This window comes from Caloenas nicobarica, chromosome 21 (genome assembly GCF_036013445.1).
Source record: "Caloenas nicobarica isolate bCalNic1 chromosome 21, bCalNic1.hap1, whole genome shotgun sequence".
Lineage (NCBI taxonomy): Eukaryota > Metazoa > Chordata > Aves > Columbiformes > Columbidae > Caloenas > Caloenas nicobarica.
The window spans coordinates 7780444-7802472 of NC_088265.1; the positions used below are offsets into that span (position 1 = coordinate 7780444).

The 22029-nt window shown below is 54.6% G+C and overlaps 1 protein-coding gene across 7 annotated transcripts; it reads right to left on the minus strand.

Annotated features, from left to right (window-relative positions):
• Window positions 1–1779: 1779 nt before the first annotated feature.
• Window positions 1780–17307, minus strand: LOC135996900 (large neutral amino acids transporter small subunit 2-like). Of its 7 annotated transcripts, none has more exons than XR_010607352.1 (13): window positions 17054–17304; window positions 16731–16960; window positions 16194–16398; window positions 15526–15692; window positions 14759–14884; window positions 14052–14220; window positions 13847–13970; window positions 13667–13773; window positions 13002–13098; window positions 12401–12550; window positions 11343–11523; window positions 3211–3692; window positions 1780–2756 (listed from the first exon to the last, which is right to left on the minus strand). XR_010607352.1 is itself a non-coding variant. In XM_065649190.1 (12 exons), the coding sequence occupies exons 1-11, from the start codon at window positions 17212–17214 to the stop codon at window positions 11385–11387; spliced, it is 1581 nt and encodes a 526-aa protein (XP_065505262.1). In that variant the 5' UTR covers window positions 17215–17304; the 3' UTR covers window positions 3606–3692; window positions 11343–11384. The 7 variants fall into 7 exon arrangements, 5 of the variants coding, with proteins under 5 accessions (XP_065505262.1, XP_065505263.1, XP_065505260.1 ...); XR_010607351.1 differs by lacking the exons at window positions 1780–2756; window positions 3211–3692 and adding exons at window positions 10156–10371; window positions 10483–10923; XM_065649190.1 differs by lacking the exon at window positions 1780–2756 and having other exon boundaries at window positions 3606–3692; window positions 12401–12456.
• Window positions 17308–22029: the final 4722 nt, after the last annotated feature.

The following is a 22029-nucleotide window of genomic DNA, read 5'->3' on the forward strand; positions in this document are numbered from 1 at the left end:
TCCTCAATGGCTCTGTTTCTTTTGAGAGCACAATCCAGAATCATGGGCAAGGGTGACGTAGCAGACAGGAGCACTTCAATGAGCCTGTCCTAGGCCACTGAGATGAATCTCCCTGGGCCAGTGGGGTTTGTTCACAGAATCACACACAGAAATGTCAGGGTTCTGTCATGTGTCCACATCTGGGCTGGCCTCATGGACTCCTTATGCACCCAGGGATGTTTTAGCTATGGAGTCTTCCCCTTTTAGACACTGAGGCAGGAGTCACAGTGTATCTCTGCCTTCCTGTTGCCACTCTCAAAGGATGGGAGACACCTCAGCCCTACAGTGTGTCTGAGATATCCCTTGGGGGCATTGTTTCGAAGAAGCACATCCCAGTGCTGCATTCAGGTAAGTTTCCCGTGGGATGTTACTCTTACCATGAAGTGACCTTGAGACACTCTCTGTCCCACAGGCCTTCATGGAACCTCCAATAATAGTTGGTGGTGTTTGTGCCCACTCAGGTTCATCTCACCCCATGGATATGATGTGCATACTGACATCTCATCTGTACAATGCAAAGATGGATTTCTGACCTACTCATTGCGTCTATCAGTGGAGGGAAGGACAATCTCTGTGAGCTGAGGTGAGAGTCCAAGGCTCAAAACTGAAATTATGAGGGGCCAGTCCATGATGGTTGCCAGGGGGCAGCTTCCCCAGGGTGTCCAGCACACACGGCCACTGACCAGACCCTGCTCTGCTGGTCCTTCAGGTCTATCACAGGAGGCCCGTCTGTGAGAAGACACTGTGTGTGCCCCAACCCTGCACACCCACACTGTTTAGCTGTACACTGATGTTTTCATTTGCAGGGCACTTTCATGGGAATGTTTGTGAGAGAAACTTTGGAAGAAGACCTAAGCCTTCACGCACTGCACTGAGGAGATCACCTTTCTGTATGGAAATGCTGTTATGAAGGCCACCTCTGTCACAGAAGTGCCCATTGCTTGTCCCTGCCTGCGGTCACAGGTCCTGCTGCATGGCTGTGACCAAGCTGCCAGAGCACTCAGACCTGGCACCAACACAAGGGATCAGAAAGAGAGTGTGGAAGTGGAAGGAGAATAGTTCTGGAATATCAAGCGCTGGTGCTCCCTAACAGTGCTGCCATGCTGGGACTGTATTCCCTTCTACCCATGCGCACAGGAACTGTCCCTATAGCTGCAAAATGGCCTTGGAGGAAGGATCTTGGCAAAAATAAGTTCTTGTAAGGACCCTTATTTTGTTCAAACACAGAGAGAGCATGATTCCTTATTAACACAGCCACTCAGTCATAAAAGAAAAGCAGACAGCGAATTAGGAAGTGGATGACAACATAGTATAGTATTTATAAATCTATAAAGGGTGAGTGTCACGAGGATGGAGCCAGGCTCTTCTTGGTGACAACCAATGGTAAGACAAGGGGTAATGGGTTCAAACTGAAACACAAGAGGTTCCACTTAAATTTGAGAAGAAACTTCTTCTCAGTGAGGGTGCCAGAACGCTGGAACAGGCTGCCCAGGGAGGTTGTGGATTCTCCTTCTCTGGAGATATTCAAACCCGCCTGGACATCTTCCTGTGTAACCTCATCTGGGTGTTCCTGCTCCGGCGGGGGGATTGGACTGGATGAGCTTTTGAGGTCCCTTCCAATCCCTGACATTCTGTGATTCTGTGATAGTGAAAATTTTTAAAAAAACACCACCACCACCACCAAAAAAACCCAATGAACAAACAAGAAAGGCATGCCTCCAATGAATTACATTACAACTGTTATGGAGAAGAAGATGGGTATTTTTTTGCTTAAGAAAAATATCCAGTGATCAGTTTCCACAGGGCATCCTTGAGCTGCTGGTTCCTCATGCTGCAGATGAGGGGGTTCACTGCTGCAGGCACCACCAACTACAGAACAGACACTGCCAGGTCCAGCCATGGGGAAGAGATAGAGGGGGGCTTCAGGTGGGAAAGCACTGCTGTGCTGACAAACAGGGAGACCACAGCCGGGTGAAGGAGGCACGCGGAAAAGGCTTTGTGCCATCGCTGCTCAGAGGGGATCCTCAGCAAGGCCCTGAAGATCTGCGCATAGGACAGCAACATGAACACAAAACACATGAATGCTACTAAGACACTAATCATAATAAGCCCAAGTTCTCTGGGGCAGGTGTCTGAGCAGGAGAGCTTGAGGATCTTGGGGATTTCACAGAAGAACTGGTCCACAGTATTACCATAGTAAAGTGGTAGTGAAAATGTATTGGCTGTGTGCAGCAGAGCATAGAGAAACTCAGTGCCCCAGGCAGCTGCTGCCATGTGGACACAAGCTCTGCTGCCCAGGAGGGTCCCGTAGTGCAGGGGTTTGCAGATGGCAATGTAGTGTAGGACATGATGGTGAGGAAAGAATATTCTGCTGTGATCAAGAAGAGAGAGAAAAAGAGCTGAGCAGAACATTCTGGGTAAGAAACGTCCTTGGTGTCCCAGAGGGAATTAGCCATGGCTTTAGGGACAATGGTGGTGATGGATCTCAGGTCGACGAGGGAGAGGTTGAGGAGGAAGAAGTACATGGGGGTGTGGAGGTGCTGGTCACAGGCTATGGTGATGATGATGAGGCCGTTGCCCAGAAGGGCAGCCAGGTAGATGCCCAGGAAGAGCCAGAAGTGCAAGAGCTGCAGCTCCCGTGTGTCTGTGAAATCCAGGAGGAGGAACTGGGTGGTAGAGCTGCTGTTGGACATTTGCTGTTTCTTCACATGGGGCCTCTGTTCAAAAAATGAAATGACAACGTTAAACTGGGGCAAATTCCTCTGAGAAAAGTCACTCCATTTTTCATAGAAATCAGCCCCAATTGAAATGCATTTCCTTTCTCTGGTCTGTGCTGGCTGAGTGTGCTGTGGGGAGCAGGACCTCTGCCCCTGTGCTGCCCAGCAGCCAGCATCGTCCTCCTGCAGTGGGGACATGGGAGCTGCTTTGTGACAGCTCCAGCGTTCACAGGGAATGTCAGATGTAATCCACCTTCAATAGAGAAGTTCAATATCTGCACTCATGACTCAAGAGTGCAGGTTGCATAGGAGAGGCTTAGCATGTCTTTACTTTTTTTTTTTTTAATTTTCCCACATCACACCTCATGAGTGTTTTTTTTTAAGGGGTAGAAATTCTCATTTTTGAGACTGAAAATATGAAGAGTCTTGAGACAGGACAGACATAAGGGCTCACCTCTCTGTGGCTTAGTACAGATTCAGGAGAGCCACAGCGTCCATCTGGTTTTTGCCTGCATCCTTTACTTTTAGTTGTGTTGCCTTGAAGATGACTTCATGCACAAATTACTCTCTGAAAAAACCCGGACAACTGGACTCATATGCGAGTAGGGGAGCACTGATTGAAAGGGCAGGTCTGCAAACTCTTCCCTGTCCCAGTCTAGAGGTGGAGATGTGACAGAGAGAGCAGGACATGACCCCTCCCAGAGAGAAGCAAAGGACTCTGAGAGGAGGGTGCTGACCCGCAAGGAAAGGCTCAGCACTCCTGGGATCCTACAGGAGGGCTGGGCCTTTCTGGGGGCAGCTCGTGAGCCCAGCAGGACAGGCAGAGCAGAGAGTCAGGGCTCCTGAAGATGGGATGTCCTAAAAGGAGAGTCAGATCATTGCCCAGCAGACAACACCCAGCAGACAACGCCCAGCAGACATCTCCAGAGAAGACATCTACAGAGAAGGAAAAAAAACAGAGCTCCTGAACACACCTTTATCTGCTGCCTGGAGCTTTCCCTGCCCGCAGCTGTGTCTCTGTCCCCAGGTCTCCTCCTGTCACTGTCACAGTCCCCATCCCACCCGCTGTGTGCTCAGCTCTGCCCTGCAGACCCCTCCCAGCAGCCAGGAACTGCCCAGGGGCAGATCTGTGTGGGCAGAGTTTGATGGGAACATCAGACCAACTCCAGCAGGGCTGCAAAAGTGATCTTTATGCTGTCTGTTTAGTGTGTTGATCTCTGATACTCCCAGGTTTATTCAAGTCTAAGAGAAACAAATTCCGAGTTTCACTTGCACCTCCCAAACTGAGACATTAATTTCTATTTCCCATTGCCTACCCAGACAACCAAGAGTATAATATTTAAAGAACAGTATCCTTCCCTTTCAGGAAGCCTCACCTTGCTGCACTTCTTGAAAATCTCCTAGGAATGTCCTCTAGTGATCTGGAGCTGTGAGCAGCCCTGACCCATACAGCATCATCTCAACAGCAGGACCCTGCCTTCCACAGTTTTCTCCTTCCACCCACAGCTTCTCCCCACAGCACTGTGGGGATCTCCCTAGGCTAATCCTGTGTGCTGGTTAATTTTCTTCGTGCAGTTAGAAACCTTTCTTTTTCATAGCTGGCATGCTCAATATTTGGACCTAGTTTGAGAACAAGCAGATAACACCCCAGCACAGAGTTAATGTTTTTAATTGCTCTGCTCTGAGAGCCAAGGACACAATGAATACTCTGCCCACAGGTGTGAGACAGCGACACAGAGGTTGACTGGCATCCAGACTCATCAATGAGAGTATTCCATCCCACTAGGGTCATGCTAATCATTTAAGAAGTCAGGGCCTTCTGGTTGGTGCTTCTTCCGCTATCTCTTGCTTTCTCTGCGGCTCAGCTGGCGGAGGTCTGTGGGGGACATTTAGTCCAGCTTTTGCGGTTTTGCAGAGGCCTCTGAGCCTTTCTGCCTTTCTCCTCTTTTTTCACTGTTAGGGACCGGGTGCTGTTTTCAAGGGACTGGCTGCTCGGTGTGGATGGAGTAAGTGAGAAATTGCCTTGAGTATCTTTTATTTCTATTTTATATATAGATTTATATTTACTAGTAGTGCATTAGTATTTTGTTATTTTATTAAACCGTGTTTATCTCAATCCAAGTTTCTCCCTTCCCTTTTGATTCTCTCCCCTGCTGGGGGGTGAGGGAGAGGGTGAGTGAGCGGCTATCGTGGTTGTATTGCCAGCTCGGGTCAAACCACGACATCCTGGCAGGCGGCAGAGTCCCTGCCCCGGCACACAGCCCCTGGGAGTGCAGGGACCCTGCTCCGGATGACAGCCCTGGGCACCACTCTGTGCAAAATGGCTTCACAGTATTCAAAAATTGCCTAACAAGAGCCCCCTCCTTACAGATCCTATAAGCTGTGGCTTTGCCAGCTTTAGGAGATGCCTCCAGGAGCTACAGATGAATTGCCCTGCACCCATAGGCTTACTGTGTCAAGGACTGTGAAGATTTCTCCTCCCGTGAGCTCTCAGTCTTCCTCCCAATCCCAACCACCTTTAACCTCTCTCACTGCCTTGCTCGTCTTCCTGAGATACCCAGGCAGTGTGCTCGGCCCTGCTGCGCTTTGCAGAGGAGCTGCCATGAGCTCCCTCTATCCCAGGAGCCCAGCCCAGCTCAGCAACTGAGGAGCAGACCAAGGCATTTTAATGACCCCTCTGGTGGGTTTGGTGCTGAGTTCATGAACCTCAGATGGTGATAGCAAGTTGAAGAAATCTCTCAAAGTCAGATTCAAACTCAGAAGTTTCTTTTAGCATCAGTGGGTCCCACTGAGGGACATCACTGACAAAGCTTGTGTGCTTGTTAGGGGAGAAAACTGGAGGCACTGAGTACAGGTAGGCACGGGCAACGTGCAGGTGGCTCTGATGCTGAGTGACTTGGATGTGTTACTTAAGACGAATGGCCAAGCCCTGACCTCAGCCCCTGGGAAGGCAGATCCTTTCCTCACACGTTGCCCAGGGCTTTTCCTGGGGCAGTGGCATGTGGGGCTGTGCAAGGCCAAGGGTAGGACTACAGTACCATCTCTTCCAGGCTTATGGGCTGTGATGAGGAGGCCATGAAGTCCTGGTGCTATAATGATAAGATGTCTCCTCATAGGTATCAGCTGCTCAGAGAACGGCCACAGCCCAGGATGCAAAGGCCTTGGCTGTGTTGGGGGCTTTCAGCCTCACCAGTGCTCCCAGCTTTCTCCACCACGGGATGTGCTACAGTGTTGACCTTCACCCTGATTACCAACCTTGGTCTTACCTGAGCACCTTCCCACCCTTACTGACATCTCTCCATCCTCACAGACTGTTCATTGAAAGACAAAGCTTTGGCTAATCCAGACTTTCCGGGGGGCCTACTACAGCAGAGAACCGCACTTACAGTAATATTCGTTTCGCCTCATGTCCAATTCCAACCCCCCCAGCTGCATGTTGTGGCATTTTTTCTTTCTCATACTGTTTCCCAATTTTGAGAAAACCTCCACTATCTCTGAAACCACCTTTCAAGCACCCTCAGGCTACTCCTATACTGCCTTGAGCCTCTGTGCCACTGGGCAAAACAGCCAAAGAAATCCAGGTCTTTCAGCTCCTCTACACAGGGCACCTGCTGAAGGCCCCAGACTCCGTGTCTCCTCTGGGCACTCTTCAGCTCGTCTCATCTCCATCAAAACTGGGAGCTGATATTTGGGACAAACCCATGTGCGTGGGTCCCTACCAGTGCTGTGGCAAGGGGGACGATAACTCCCCTTGTCCAGGTGAACATGCTCAACCTAATGCAGCCCCGTATGCTGGTGGCCTTGTTCATAGTGAGCATAAACCACGGGCTTGGACAGCCTCTCTCGTAGTTCCCAGGTCCTCCTCCTCAGAGTGACTCCTCAGCACTCAGAGTCACACAGACTCAGATCCCAGCTGGCCCTGATGTGCAGGTTTATTATTCCTCTTGAGGCTGGACTGGTGAATTCTCCTTGTAAACTTCAAGGGGTTTCTGTTGCCCAAATTCCTGAGTTTCTCAAGGCCCTTCTGGATTCAAGGTCCATTTAGTCAGACGTTAATGTCTGTGTGGTCACCTTGACTGCGGTGTGTTCTCACAAGATAACAGTGTGAGGAGTTGAAGGTCTCTGCAAACCCAGGCAGGAGTTGCCATGACGACAATCTCAAAAACACCAGTGGAGAAAGGATAAAAGAAGGTTGGGCTGTTTGAACGCAAGGCTACGTTAGTGGGAAATGTATATATAGACACAGACAAAATATGGATCCCTCCAGGAGCTGGTCTTAGACTCTTGACCTGTCTGAGAGTTGGGCCCAGGACCCCCTCATCTCCCCAGGTCCCCCACGCACACACACACATGCAGATGTCTGTCTCCAGCACAGAACCATTGAGGCTGGAAGGCAGCCGGCTTCCACCTTCTCTGTGCTTCCTCCTCATGCATGTTATTTGTCAGCAGCTCCTTTCAAAGGAGTTCCTCCTTTGCCAGGGAGTTCCATGCCTTCCTCCTGCCACTTTTTCTTGACTTTCTGCATGTGGGGCTGGACTTTTTGGAGCTTGAAGAGGAGATCCTTGACCATCAAACATCACTCTGCACCCCTCCTCTCTGCAGGGCTGTATCCTACGGAATTCTTCCAAGCAGGTTGCCAAGCAGGCCCAAGCCTTCTCTTCTGAAGTCCTGTTCTTGGCCTTGTTCCCCTCTCTCAGGATCCTACACTCTACTTCCTCGCCCCTGACTGTTACATCTCTGACCAGTTCTTCCTTGTTTGTAAGTGGGAAGTCCCACAGGGCACCTCACCTCACTGGCTCTTCTTTTTTTTTTCACTCTGCTCCCACCAGATGCCCTTTGTGGCCATTCACTGGGCTCTCTCCAGTTGCTCCATATCTCTCTTGTACTGGGGAGCCCAGAACTGGGCACAGTACTGTAGACGTGGCATGTCTGTGGTATGGATCCCTCACTCACACACTGTGGATCCCCAGTAACTGGTCTCAGACACGCAGTCCATCCAGGAGCTCATCCTGGATCCTTGCTTTTCCCAGGTTCCTTTGTCCTATGGACATCTGTGTCCTGCAGTCTCTTTCAACCATGCGTGCACACAAACATACACAGAGAAACAGGTCTCCCAGTCGTTCCTCAGACTCCACAACTTTTCCAGCAGCTGCAGGGACACCCCTGGTCCCTCTGTAGCTGGCTCCTCCCGTGGTGTCCCCATCAGAGACCCTCACGCAGCCTTGGCTCCCACGTTACTTCACTTGTGTGCCAGCTGGTCCAGCTTAATCTTCACCATTGATGGCACATCTATAATAACATCCCAGAGCCCCCTTGATCTTTAATGGCTTCAGTGCTAATAGTCCTTATTCTGCTTTCTTTCCATTTTTCAAACCTTTATCTTTTTCATAAGTTTCCCAGATTCTTTCTGTTACGCACACACCCCTTATGTGCCCTCTCACTAGACAGAACATGAATGAAAATGAAAATTCTCCCGCTACCTCTGCCTGCCAAGGGACTAACTGTAACCACAACCTCGACTGTACTCCAGGCTGTTGTATTATTGGAGCACCAACATTTATCTGGGACAGTGTGGCAGATGCACTCGACCCCCCCAGCCAAACCAGCAGCAGTTTGGTCCAGGCTCTGGAGGAGGGAAAGGCCTGAGCTGCAGCCAGGCCAAGAACTCCTTCCAGGAGACGCCCGGTGAAGCAGAACGGGAACGGAATGGCCGTGGCCTGTGGGCACAGGGAGTCTCACGCAGAGTTTTCCTACTGTCCGCAATTTGACGACAAGTCAGCCACTTCATTCTATAAATACAACAGCCTGCATGAGTCCACTTTGAGCTCTCCCTGCTAAATAAGTGAGCTGTATGGCAATGGCTTTACTACTCACAGGTCAGTGGATGAGCCCAATTTAAGTCTCATATTAATCATTCAGTTTAAGTAAATGCATACTGAATGTAATGAATCATCTAGAAGTATAAAGTTGTGTGATTTTTAATATACTCTTTGCTTCACGTTACTTAGTAAGCTGGAATTGCTGTAATTTTAAGCTGTAAAGTTCTGCTCGTATTTACCGAAAGTAACTACAAACTACACTGAATGCTTGCAAGATAAAGCCTATTTTACACTTCACTGAAAAGAAAAGGATTTGGACTATAACTTTGGCTATGGACAATAAACAATATCTACAGCTGAACAAAACAAAGGCACATATGAGATCAGTGAAAAGGATCCAATGAGGAGCAAGAAGACCCCAAGTGAAACATTACTATTGGACTGGATCATGGTATGAATGGTCTGTAGAGATGTAAAAGTCTGTGGTTTTCTATGTTCGCGTTGGAACCTCCGCGCAGGTACCCAGCTTGAGCCAGCCCTCCTGCTGTATTACTCCTTTTTTTTTTTTTTTTCCTGAGAATTTTGTTTCCTGAAATCTGCTCTGCATACTGTTATCAGGCCTCACCTGAAAGTTTGCCTCTGGAGTTCTAAATTATAGACTAAATTAAAGCAAACGGTTATTGGGGGGGAATGCCTGAAAGTTTGCTTTAGCGAACAGCTACAGGCGTCCCCTGAAAGTTTGCCTTTGGAGCTCTAAATACAGACTCCAGAACAAACAGTTATCAAGGAGAGAAGAATCCTGACACTTTGCACCGTGACAGGTACAGGCCCCTGGAGAGAAGGTCAGCAGCATTCGGCTTGGCATATTTCCCCATGCAGTAAATAAGAGTGAACCCACCACTGAATTCCTTTAAGTTGCGCTTTTCCTTGAGAAAGCCAAACATTGTTCCACAGCAGCAGAACCCTCAATTACTCCCTTGCGACAAATATGCAAATATGTAAGAAATTGGCTCTTTAGCTCTTTGGCTGTCACTTTTCTTGCTGGCACGCTGGCTTCGTTCCAGCATCCAGGCTTGCACAACTCTGTAATAAAATATCCCGTCTCTGTGTGCTAAATTTGGAACATTTGCATACACACCAGGTGACAGAAGCCTTTTTTTGGGACGACACCCTGTGTTTGATTACGTAAGACCTAGAGAAATGAGTTTATTTATGCAGATGCCATTAAAAACAAGCTCATTTTTGTAGGACCTACAGTAATTGGGCAATGTAGGACCTCCAGAAAGGGGATTCTTTAAGTAGGACATACAAGAATTGGTTTGTTTACATGTGGCCACCATGTTTGTTTATGTAGGACCCCCTGCAAACAGGCTTTTTTACATAGCACCCTCTAAAACGTCTTTGATCTTGTAGGACCTACAGGAATTTATTTGATGTAGGATCCCCCCACCCAGGAATGGGTTTGTTCACATCTGACTCCCTACAATGTTTTTGTAGGACCTACAGAAACCCCAACACTGACACAGCCCCACCCCTCCCACTTTGTTTATGTCGGCCCCACGCTGACTCCACCCCACACCTTCTCTGCAAGGACCTTTATTTACATAAGACCTACAAAAACTGCTACACCAAACCCCTTGCCCAATGTTTACATAGGGCCTACAGAAAAACACAGAGGGGATGTGGGGGCCACACCATCTGACCCTGACGGTGGGGTCCTCAGAAAGGGGACCCAGGCATCCAGGGGTGGAGGGGGGAGGGCAGAGCCAGCACTCCTTGGGCTGGGCCCCACGGATCTGTGGGGAGATGAGGGGGGTTAAGGGCTATGGAGCAGGGGGCGGGGCTATGGGGTGGGGTTATGGGGCAAAGGCAGGGCTTTGGGGCAGGGCTATGGGGCAAGTTCTTACCTGGAGAGGGTGGGGCTTGGGGGCAGGGTCACCTGCAGTGGGCAGGGCTCCCACAAAGCCCCACCCCCACCAGCCACCTCCCTCCTTCATGAGCCCAGGGGTTGCTCTGCCATGGGGCAGCCCCATAGCAGGGCTGGAGGGGGATTAAGGCACCAGGGCAGCCGTGGGGCTGCGCTATGGGGCAGGGGAAGGCACTGGGGAGGGGCAGCCCCACAGGGCCCCACAGATGCTGTGGTGCTGAGGAGTGTCAGGCTCAGCTGTGGGGCTGGGAGGTCAGTGGCTGCCGTGGGTCACTGGGGGGTGCGGGGTCATCACTGTGGGTCATGGGGTTGTCGCCGTGGGGTGCAGGGTCATCGCTGTGGGTCGTGGGGTCGTTGCTCTGGGGTGCAGGTTGGGGGTAGACGACCAGGAAGAGCCGCTGCCCAAAATGGGTCACGGCGTCTGTGGGGAGATGGGCTGTGACCCACGGCTGTCCCATAGCACCCCATAGCACCCCCAAACTGCCCCTTAAATGTTCCCCTACCCCATAGCGTCCCACATCACTTCATAGCTCCCCCTGTCCCCAAACTGCCTCCCAACCCCTCCGAAGTGCCCCCGAACCTCCCCCAAACCACAACCAACCCCCACTATGGCACGAATACCAGTGTCCCCACCACCCCCACATGCCCACCTGCCCCATGGTGCCCCACATTACCCTAAACTGTCCCCCAAACCCCTAAAATTGCCCCCCGCCTCCCTCAAAGTGCCCCCTAGCTTCCTTCATCCTCCACTACAGCACCAGTACCAGTATCCCCACCACGCCTTCTGCCCCTCAAGTGCCCCCTCCACCCCACATCACCCCACAGTTGCCCCACACATACCGCGGGCCCGTCGCAGAGCAGGGGGCCAGGGCCCCTTGCCCCTCATTGCCAGCAGGTAGAGTGGAGTGGGGAGTAGCGACACTCCCAGCCCCAGCCCGCAGAGCAGCGGCTCCCGCAGCAGCGCCGCTCCCCCCAGCCACCCCCACAGCAGCAGGTACAGCACCGGCAGCACTGTGGGGACCTGGGAACAGGGAGGGAGACATTGGGGACAACCCTATGGGGAAGGGGACATCCCCCAGGAGACAGGGAGGGGCAGGGAGTGGGGATATGGGGACACTCCTGCAGCAGCACTGCATGGGGGGAGCAGCAACACCCCCAGCCCACAGAGCAGTGGTTCCCGCAGCAGCACCGCTCCCCCCAGCCATCCCCACAGCAGCAGGTACAGCACCGGCAGTGCTGTGGGGACCTGGGGACATGGGGACAGCCATGAGGACGTTGGGGACATCCCCACGGGGAGCGGGGACACCCCATGGGGGAGATTTGGTGTAGGAGAGGGTCATGGGGACATGCTGGAGTGACATGGGGACAGCCTGGGAGGGCTCAGGGACACCTGGGGACACAGACAAGGACACAGGGACAGGGATGGGGATATGGGGACATTGAGGGGACACAGGGAGATACTTTGCAGGGGAAATATGGAGGAGGGGGGGACCTGGGGACATTCTGGGAGGGGTTGAGGTGACAAAGGAACGCCCTAAGAGGAGCAAGGGTGACAAGGGGACACTCTGGGGTGACAGGGGGACACGTCAGGAGGACCCAAGGCAACAAACGGACACACTGAGGGGACCCAGGAGAACTTGAGGTGACAAAAGGACACACTGGGGTGACATGGGGGCATCCCACAAGAACTCAAGATGACAAAGGGACACCTCAGAGTGACATGGGGACACCCTGGGGGGAGGGGTCAGGGGGCCGTGGGGACACAGGAGGGGACAAGTGAACACCCCATGGGGAAGGGGGGGGGGGCTGGGCAATCCCTGGGGTGACCCGGGGACCCTCTGGAAAGGCTCAGGGGGACACCAGGGCATGGCTGATGGTGGCAGGGAGGTGTGTCTCACCCGGAAGGGTCGTGGCCTGTGGGGGTCCCGCCTCCGCAGCACCAGCAGCGCCGCCACTGCCACCCCGTACCAGAGGTGGTTAACGAACCCCACGTAGCTAACGAGGGCTGTGACATCACCAGCCCCCAGCATCAGCAGTGTCAACACGCACTGGGGTGGATGGAGGGGAGGGGCACATCATGGGGGTGGGGGCAGCCCTAGGCCCCACCCCTGCCCAGGCCCCACACACCCACAGTGACCAGGAGGGACCAGGATACATGGGGCAGGAAGGGCTGGAGGTGGGTGGGGCTAGATGCAAGATGGGCGTGGACTATATGTGGTCCTACCCTGCCCACCAACCCCAGGCCCCACCCACTCACCCCAAGCCCCACCCACTCATGGTGAGCAGGAGGGACCAGTGCCCAGGAAACACACTGGGAGAGGATGGACTATGTGAGGGGAGGCTGGGCCCTGGCCCCACCCCCCGCCCCGGGCCCCACCCCCTCCCAGTCACACCCAGGAGGTCGCAGTGACCAGGAAACCCACTGGGGTGGGTGGGGCTAGAGCAGGGGTGGGTGCGGTCCATGCCTGGCCCCTCCTACCGAAGATCCCGCCCACTCACTGTGAGGAGGAGGGCAGGGCCAGGCGTGCGTCGCTCCACGTGGATCATGGCCAGCAGGGCTGGCAGCTGCCCCTCCCGCGCCCCCGCGTAGAACAACCTGCAGGCAGCAACAGTGACATCATGGTGGGTGGGGCTTATGGGGGCGGGGCCTCATAGGGGGCAGGGCCTGGTGAGGGGGCAGGGAAAACGAAATGGGTTGATCCCCGCCCAGGGTGGGAGCAGGGAAAGAGAAGGAGGGGGTGGGCCTTTGGGAAAGGGGCGGGGCTTAAAGGATGGGGTGGGGTTTTTGGGGGCGGGGCTTTGGGGGACAGGGCCTGGTGGGTGGGCAGGGCAAAAGAAAATGGCTGACTCCTCCCAAGGGGGGCCAAGGGAAAGAGGAAAAGGCAGGGCTTTGGGGATGGGGTGGAGCTTCAAAAAGGGGGAAAGCCTTCAGGGGTGGGGGCTTTGGGAAGGGGGTGGGGCATTGGGAAGGGGCGTGGTCTGACCATGCCACACCCAGTGGGCACGGCGACCACAGGGGGGATGGCAGGAAGTGGGCTCAGCCCCACATGAGTCCCATTGATAACAGGCGTCAGGACAACATATCACCCCTGGTGGGCGTGGCCATGTGACATCACACATGGGCGTGGCTGCTATGCTGTCACTCAGTGGGCGTGGCCACTCACCGAGAGCAGGTGAAGAGGGATCCGTTGACTCCCCCAAAGGTGGCCAGGGCCACACCCAGTGGCATCACCCATGCCAAAGCCCTGCCCAGCGCCTTCTCCCCAAATGTCTGCAGGAAAAAATAGGGCGTGGTCAGGGGTGGGTGTGGCCAAATGGGTGTGGTTAAGGGGGTTGGAACTCACCACAGCGACGGCCTGCGATTGGAGGAGCTCCTGAGGTGACATGGCGGTGACGTAGGCGACATTGGCCAGGACGTAGACAAGAGTGACAAGGGGGAGGGAGATGAAGATGGCACGGGGGAGGTTCCTGTGGGGGAGTGGCCAAAGCGAGCACAGTCAGGCCAAGCCCACACACCCCAAAACCCCTAAAATCACCCTAAAATCTCACCGGGGGGGGTCGATGAGCTCATCGGTGAGGTAGTTGAGGAAGTTCCAGCCCCCATATGCGAAGGAGCCCTGGAGAAAGGCCAAGGCCAAGGGCCCCACCCCTGGCCACGCCCCACCAGCCACACCCTCCCCCGGGAAAGCCTGGGGTGGGGCTAGCCAGAAGTGCTCGCCTAAGGGGAGGGTAATTAGGGAGGTAATTAGAGAGGCTGGGGGTAACTAGGGGGAGAGGGGCGCAGTTAGGGGGCCTGGGGATAATTGGAGGGGGTAGGGGGTAATTAGAGGGCTTGAGGGTAATTAGGGGGTGTGGGGTAATTAGGAGTCCTGGGGGTAATTAGAGGGTTCCTGGGGTAATTAGAGGGGGATGGGGGTAACTAGTGGGGGTGGAGGTAATTAGGGGGTCCCTGGGGTAACTAGGGAGGTTGGGGTCATTAGGGGGCTCAAGGGTCATTAGGGGGGTAGGGGTAATTAGGGGACCCTGGGGTAATTGGAGGGGGTCTGGAGTCCTTCTGGGAAAGGGTGTGGCTTCAGAGGAGGCGGGGCCTGATGAAGGGGCGGGGTCAGAGAAATGTCATGACCCCTCCCGAGGTGGGAGCATGGAAGAGAGGGTGGGGCTTTGGAATGGGGCGGGGCCTGGGGCATGGAAAGAGTTGTGGCTGTTCCAGCGCTTTGGGGAGGTGGAGGATTTTGGGGAGCTCACGGGGGTGACACCTTGTGCAATGCGGACAAGACCGGTGACAATGACAAGGCCGATGGCCCCCAGCTTGGCGGCAGCGCAGGCGTCCTGCAGGCGGGTGGCCCCCACCACGCTGGCCCAGTTCAGCCCAGTCAGCAGCACTGGGGGGGGCCAGTATAGACCAGTATGGCACAGTACAACCTCCCAGTACAGCCCCAAGCATCCTCCAGTATATTTCAGTATGGCCCTGAGCCCCACCAGCACATGTCAGGTCTCTCCCAGTACAGCCCAGTGCTTCCCAGTACATCCCAGTATAGAGCCATATAGTATAGAGCCATATAGACCAGTATGGCCCAGTACTCCCTCCCAGTACAGCCCAGTACTTCCCAGTCCATCCCAGTACCTCTCGGTATACCCCATAGCCCTCCCAATATGGTCCTGGGCCCCTCCCCAGTCCCTCCCAGTACATCCCAGTGCACCCCAGAGCACTCCCAGTATGGCTCCAGCCTCTCCTAGTACATCCCAGTACCACCCAGTGCCTCCTGGGCCAGCCCTGAGCCCCCTCAGCACATCCCAGGCTTCTCCCAGTCCATCCCAGTTCTTCTCAGTCTCATACTCAGCCCTCGTAGTGCCTCCCAGTCCATCCCAGTGTCCCCCCAGTGCCCTCCCATTCCATCCCAGTGCCTCCCAGTCCACTGCAGTCCATCCCAGAGCCCTTGCAGTATGGCTCCAGCCTCTCCCAGTACATCCCAATGCCTCCCAATATGGTCCTAAGCCCCTCCCAGTTTGGGGTGTGACTCACCCACACAGGCAGCTGCCAGCAGCCGCAGGGCGGGGTCCAGGGTGGGGTCTGGACTGTGACAGGGAGTGGGGCTGAACGGGTACAGCAGGTAGGAGGCAAAGGTGAGGGCGATGACGGCCTGAGTGGTGGGGAAGATCACCAGCACCAGCAGCCACAGCCGCAGAAACCTGAAGCACAGGGATTAGGAGGCTGCCCCACAGCCTGCCCCATAGATCCTTGCCCCATAGATCCTTGCCCCATAGATCACCCCTGTACCCCCAGTACCCTCCAATTATGACCTTGGTGCAGGTGGAGTTGCCACTGGGGGCCTGGGCAGTGGTCAGGGGCTGTGCCACAGCCTTCTCCATAGATCCCTGCCCCATAGATGTCCCCCTGCCCCATAGATCCCCCCAGCCCACCCCATCACACCCCCCGTAGTCACCACTGTGAGGATTTGGAGGGGCTTGGGGAAGGTTTGGGGGATCAGTGTCAACCCACCCACTGTCCCACAGATCCCCGTGCCCCATAGACACCCCCCCCACCCCATAGACTGCACCATAAGCCTCCCAAAGGCCTCCTTGCCATGGGAGTAGTTGCCATTGGGGGGATTTTGGGAGGGGTCAGGGTCACCCCTACCCCCTCATCCCTAGATCCGCCCCCCCACCCCATAGATTGCCGCATAGACTCACCCCACGAGCCCCCCGAAGGCCTCCATGATGTAGGCGTAGTCCCCCCCAGGGCGGGGGACAGCCAGGCCCAGCTCGGCGTAGCACAGGGCCCCCCCTGCCGTCACCACCCCTGCACCCCCCCAGACCAGTAAGGACAGTCCAACGCTCCCAGTTTGTTCCAGGACCCCCCGGGGGGAGACGAAAATCCCCGAGCCAATGATGTTACCTGTTAGTAACATCATCACGATGTTATACACAGGGGGCTCCCACCACCAGAGGGGGAATCCCCACCAAATGGGGAAACAAGGCCCAAACTGGGGAATCCCCCTGCCAATATGGGGACTAACCTCCCCAAAAATGGGGGATTTGGGCAGGTGGGGGGATGAAGGGGTTTTGAGGTGATTTGGGGATGATTGGGGGGGGGTTGAGGGAGTTTAGGGGGTTCTCGAGGGAGTTTGGGGTGATTTGGGGGGTTTGGGGTGATTTGGGGTTGATTTTGCGGTGATTTGGGGGGATTCAGGGGAATTTTGGGGGTGATTTTGGGCCCCCCCCCCTCACCCACGATGACGCCACAGGCGCTGAGCAGCCCAATCTCCTTCTTCAAGACAACACCACCTTCTTCATCTCCCTCTCCTCCTCCTTTTTGGGGGGGCTCCCCTTTTACGGGGGGCCCCCCCCTTTGCCGGGCACCCTCCATCATGGCGGCCAGGAAGGGTTGTTTTTTGAGGGGGGAGTTGTTTATCTGCTCTCCTCTTCCGAACTGTGGGGGTCCTAGGAGTTTTGGGGGGCTGTAATGAAAAAAAAGGGAGGGATGTTGGGAGGGGAGGGATGGTTTAGAAGGGGGGGTGGTTTAAGGGGGAGGTGGGAACCCCCCAAATTACCTGGTGGAGGAGCAGAATGTGTCACCCCACCGTCTCCTTGGACGGTGACCTTCCGTCTCGGTCTCCCCGATAACAGGGGGGAGGGGGGGAGGATGGACTTTCCACCCCCCCGAGGTGGAGGAGGAGGGAGGAGGAAGGAAAAGGTGGGGGGGGTCACTCATGTGACTGGGAGCCCCCTGTCCTGCTGGCAACCCCCCAAAAAAGTGCCTCGCCACCCCATAATCACCCACTGAGAGGCCTCGTGGCCCCCAAACCCCCCTGAAGCCCCCCCATTTCCCCTCAGACCTGCCCACTTCACCCCCTTTCCCCTCATCCACCCCATTTCCCCCCTTTTCTCTAATTTTTCCCCTCAGACCTCCTGCATTTCCTCCTATTTCCTCTCAATTCCCCCTCACATGCCTCCATTTCCCTCCCATTTCCCCTCAACCCCCCCATTTTCCCCTTTTACTCCAAATTTCTCCTTCAACCCTCATTCCCATTTTCCTTCATTCTTCCCACAGATGTCCCCCATCTCCCAAAAATTCCCCAAGACCCCAGCATTTTCCCCCCAAAACCCATTTCCTTCATTTTTCCCCTCAAATCCCCACATTTCCCCCCAAATTTACCCTCATCCCCCATTTCCCTTGTATCCCCCCTCAACCCCTACTTATCCCTCAAATTCCTCTTGACTCCCCATTTCCCCCTCAGATCTCCCCATATCCCGCCTTTTCATTCATTTTTCCACTCAGACCTGCCCAAATCCCTCATATTCACCTTCGGACTCCCCATTTCCCTCCTTTTCCCCCAAATTTCCCCTCAAGACACTCCAAATCCCCACTTTTCCCTCATATTCCCTTTCAAATCTCCATTTCCCCCTCATATTCCTCTCGTATTCCCCCTTCTTCGTCTCAGACCCCCTCATTTCCCCCTTTTTTCCTCATACTCCTCCATAACCTTTTCCTCACACTTCACCTCAGACCCCCCATGTCCCACCTTTTCCCCCGAATGCCTCCTCACATGCCCCCCATCTCCCCCAAATGCCCCCTCGTACCCCCCCATGTCCCCTCTGTTTCCCCCACTTTTCCTCCTCACACCCCTCATGACCCCTGTATCCCCCTTTTCCCTCCTTCTTCCCCTCACATCCCCCGTATCCCCCCAATTCCCCCTCAGCCGCCCCCCCCCGCATTGGCCGCCGTCTGTTCATCCCCGCCCCCTCCCCGCCTCCCTATTGGCTCCCGCCTCTTTGTCCCTCCGCCCTCCGTCCCCCGCCGTGCGGCAGGGCTGGGTTTTCCCCTTGGAAGCGGGTAGTACGGGGCTTATAAACACTTTAAAATGCCTAAATGGGGTCAAAATGGATAAAATGAATGAATTTAAGAGGCAAAGTGGGATAAAAAAGAGGAAAAACGGGTCTTTAAAGGGACCGCCGCGGGCACCGCCTTTCAGCGCTCGCCCCACTTCCCCGCTCCCCCCAGGTTGGGCGCTCAACCATTGGCCGCCGCCTGCCTATCACCGCCCTACTATTGGCTCCCGCCTCTTTGTCCCCGCCCTTCTCCGCTGACACGGCCCCTGCGCCTTCCTTACCATTGGCCACCGCCTAATAATCCCCCGCCTCCCCGTCCTGCCATTGGCTTCCGCCTCTTTGTCCCCGCCCTCCTCCCTCAACGCACCCCCCCCCCCGACAGCGCATGCGCAGTGTGGTCGGTGCCGTCGGTCATGGCGCCGTTACGGGGCGGCTGCGGTTCGGGCCGGTTCGCGGCTTCTCCGCGGAACCGGGACCCCCTTAAGGGGCCCCTCTGGGGTCAGAGGGGCGGGGGGCAGGAGGAGGCTGAGGAGGCCCTGGGAAGGACGGGGACAGGAGGACGAGGCCGCGGGGGGGGCGCTGTTCTTCCGCCGCTGCCACCGGGAGCGTTGGTGCTGCGGGGCCCCGGCGCGAGTCACGCTCCCCTCAGCACACTCAGCCAGCGCAGACCAGAGAAGGAAATGCGTTTCAATTTTAAGGGGCAGGGAGATTTTTCTACAAAAGAACATATGGCTGCGAAGTCTGTCATAATTTTTTTCCCGTCGTTTCCTATTTTGATCAGAGGCAGCAAATGTCCAACGGCAGCTCCATCACTGAGTTCCTCCTCCTGCCATTCACAGACACACGGGAGCTGCAGCTCTTGCACTTCTGGCTCTTCCTGGGCATCTGCCTGGCTGCCCTCCTGGGCAACGGCCTCATCATCACCACCATAGCCGGTGACCAGCACCTCCACACCCCCATGTACTTCTTCCTCCTCAGCCTTTCCCTCCTTGGCTTGGGTGGCATCTCCAAAATTGTCCCCAAAGCCATGGCCAACTCCCTCTGGGACACCAGGGCCATTTCCTATACAAGATGTGCTGCCCAGGCCTTTACCTTCTCACCATCATGGCCTATGACTGCTATGTTGCCATCTGCAAACCCCTGCACTACGGGACCCTCCTGGGCAGCAGAGCTTGTGTCCACATGGCAGCAGCTGCCTGGGGCACTGGGTTTCTCAATGCTCTGCTGCACACGGCCAATACATTTTCACTACCACTCTGCAAGGGCAATGCCCTGGACAAGTTCTTCTGTGAAATCCCCCCAATCTTCAAGCTCTCCTGCTCAGATGCCTACCTCGGGGAAACTGAGCTTCTCATGTTTAGTGCTTTTTTGGGGGAGGATGTTTTGATTTCATTGTGGTGTCCTATGTGCAGATATTCAGGGCCGTGCTGAGGATCCCCTCTGAGTAGGGACGGCACAAAGCCTTTTCCACGTGCCTCCTTCACCTGGCTGTGGTCTCCTTGTTTATCAGTACCAGAATGTTTGCCTGCCTGAAGCCCCCTTCCCTGTCTTCCCCATCCTTGGGCCTGATGGTGTCATTTCTGTATTCACTGATACCCCCACACTGAACCCCCACATTGAACCCCCTCATCTACAGCATGAGGAACAAGGATCTCAAGGGTGCTCTGAGGAAGCTGATGACTGGATGTTTTTCAGCAGCCACAAGCAACCTGCTTCCCTCTGCAAAGAGCTCCTAGTGTATGTCATGACTGGCCAAGTCTGACGTTCCTCCTTTACATTTTTTCCCCTTGTGATATTGTTGTTTTCAAAGAAATGTCACTATTCATCCCGTCCTGCTAAGTTATCTGCTTGTCTTGGATGACCCAAAGACCTGTGTAAATGGGGAGTTGGTCATTGTAATTAAGTGGCATAAATTAACCGGCAGCGACTTCTTTGTTGTTGTTGTTTGAGATCCATCCTCTGCATAGTAGGAATGAATGGGAAATGAAAACAGCTTTCTACCTGCATCAGCTTTGGGAAGGCTGCTCTGTGCCTGGAGCAGTAAGAGCTCTTAAGGACCTCAAAGACCAGGGCGTTTGTGCCGGCCTGGGGAGAGGGGACAGCATGAGGGTCTGCAGACCTCTCAGGATCATGTGGAGAGGAGAGCGAAGGACACAGGGTGCCTCCTTTTCCATTTGCAATGCATGTTCGCCCACCTCTGGGGCTGACCCCTCTCTGAGCCCCAGGAGCTGCTGTGCCCTTCAGAGGGGCAGAGGCTGTGGGGTGACTGCCCAGAGCACCCTGCAGTGGGAACTGCTGTGGGACCAGCCCCGACTGGGCTTTGCTGGGGAGAGGATATTGGGGGTAGAGAGAGGGCAGGGGAGGTGGCAGAGCCTCGAGGGAGCTGGGCTGGGCTGGACAGCAGCTGCGAGATAAAAACATCAGTGTATATCTCACGCTGCGTGGCCATGCAGGGTGAAGACTCGCACCAGGGGTTTGTGGTGCAGAGCCAGGGCTTGTGGAAGGGATCAAAGTCATGCAGGTGCAGGAGAGAGGAGGCTGCTCTGGGCCCTTGGTGGCATGGACAGACCAGGAAGGTGGCCCAGGGCCTTGGTCACCCCCCAGCTGAAACAAAGAAATAAACTTAACAGCAGAGTCAATTATACTGTTAAGCAGGCATTCTTTATTGACAGTGCTGCGGAGATCTGGGGATCATCCTCCATAAGTGCACCAACGACTGGATGCATGTGTATTGCTTATAGTCACACGATTATTACATATTAATTACAATCTGTAGAAATTTTTAACATACCATGTATTTATACTAAGAAATAATTGATGAATTTAGTTATAATTGATTTGTTTCTTACTTGGAATATATCTATTACTTATTAGTTAAACATAAGCTAAGCACTCTGCTTCTAAACAATGTATTACTTGATCTTCTGTCTCCCTATTGTCATGCAGAAGGATCTAAAGCTTGAAAAATATCCCCTCATTTGGCAGGTGGTCAGAAAGCATTTATCATGTCAATTGGTTAATGATAGGTACATCTTTTATAACTTCATCACAGCACACATGAATTTGGCAGCTTCTTTTCACAGCCACTGGCCATCTCTCATGCACCATTTCCAGCACGGGCCACTCAGCCCAGGTTGCCGGGTGAGGTTCCCTGTGAGGCCACGTCCACCCTCCTGCTGGGCTCAGGGCCCGTCTCAGGGAATGGCCAGCCCTGCCCAGCCTCTCTCCTGGCCCAGACCCTGGCACACCCTGGAGCAGGGCTGTCTGTGAACCCCACAGCTGACACAGCCTCTCCAGGAGCTTGGGGAGGCTGCCACGCAGGAAGGCCGCGAGTTGACAGAACACCAAGGACTGCTGTGGGCATCACACAGGGAGACCATTCCCCACCCCGAATGCCCCCTGTCCTGTGCTGAGCCTGCACCGCGGGGCTGTGGGACCATGTGTGGGGCAGCAGGGCTGGGCTGTCACAGCACGAGCTGCAGACAGGGGCCACAAAGCAGCTGCCGAGGTGACAGCAAAGACAGGTACAGACAAGGAGTTTATGTACCTTGTGTTTGCTGTGCAGGGATGACTTTGGGAAAAGCAAAGCTCACCTGGAGTTGGTGGTTGCAAGAAAAGTCAAGAGCAAAACCAAGAGCTTCAACGTCTGTGCCAGAGACCAAGGCTGAACAAGGGAAATGCGGGGCTGCTGCTGAGG

Excerpts from the sequence above, each read along its gene's own strand:
- LOC135996900 (XM_065649191.1), bottom strand. The coding sequence starts at position 17,214 with ATGAGTGACCCCCCCCACCTTTTCCTTCCTCCTCCCTCCTCCTCCACC. Across the intron at positions 16,961-17,053 it reads ACATTCTGCTCCTCCACCAG|CCCCCCAAAACTCCTAGGAC; the intron begins GTAATTTGGGGG and ends TTTTCATTACAG. Across the intron at positions 12,551-13,001 it reads GCCCTGCCCTCCTCCTCACA|TGCGTGTTGACACTGCTGAT; the intron begins GTGAGTGGGCGG and ends CATCCACCCCAG.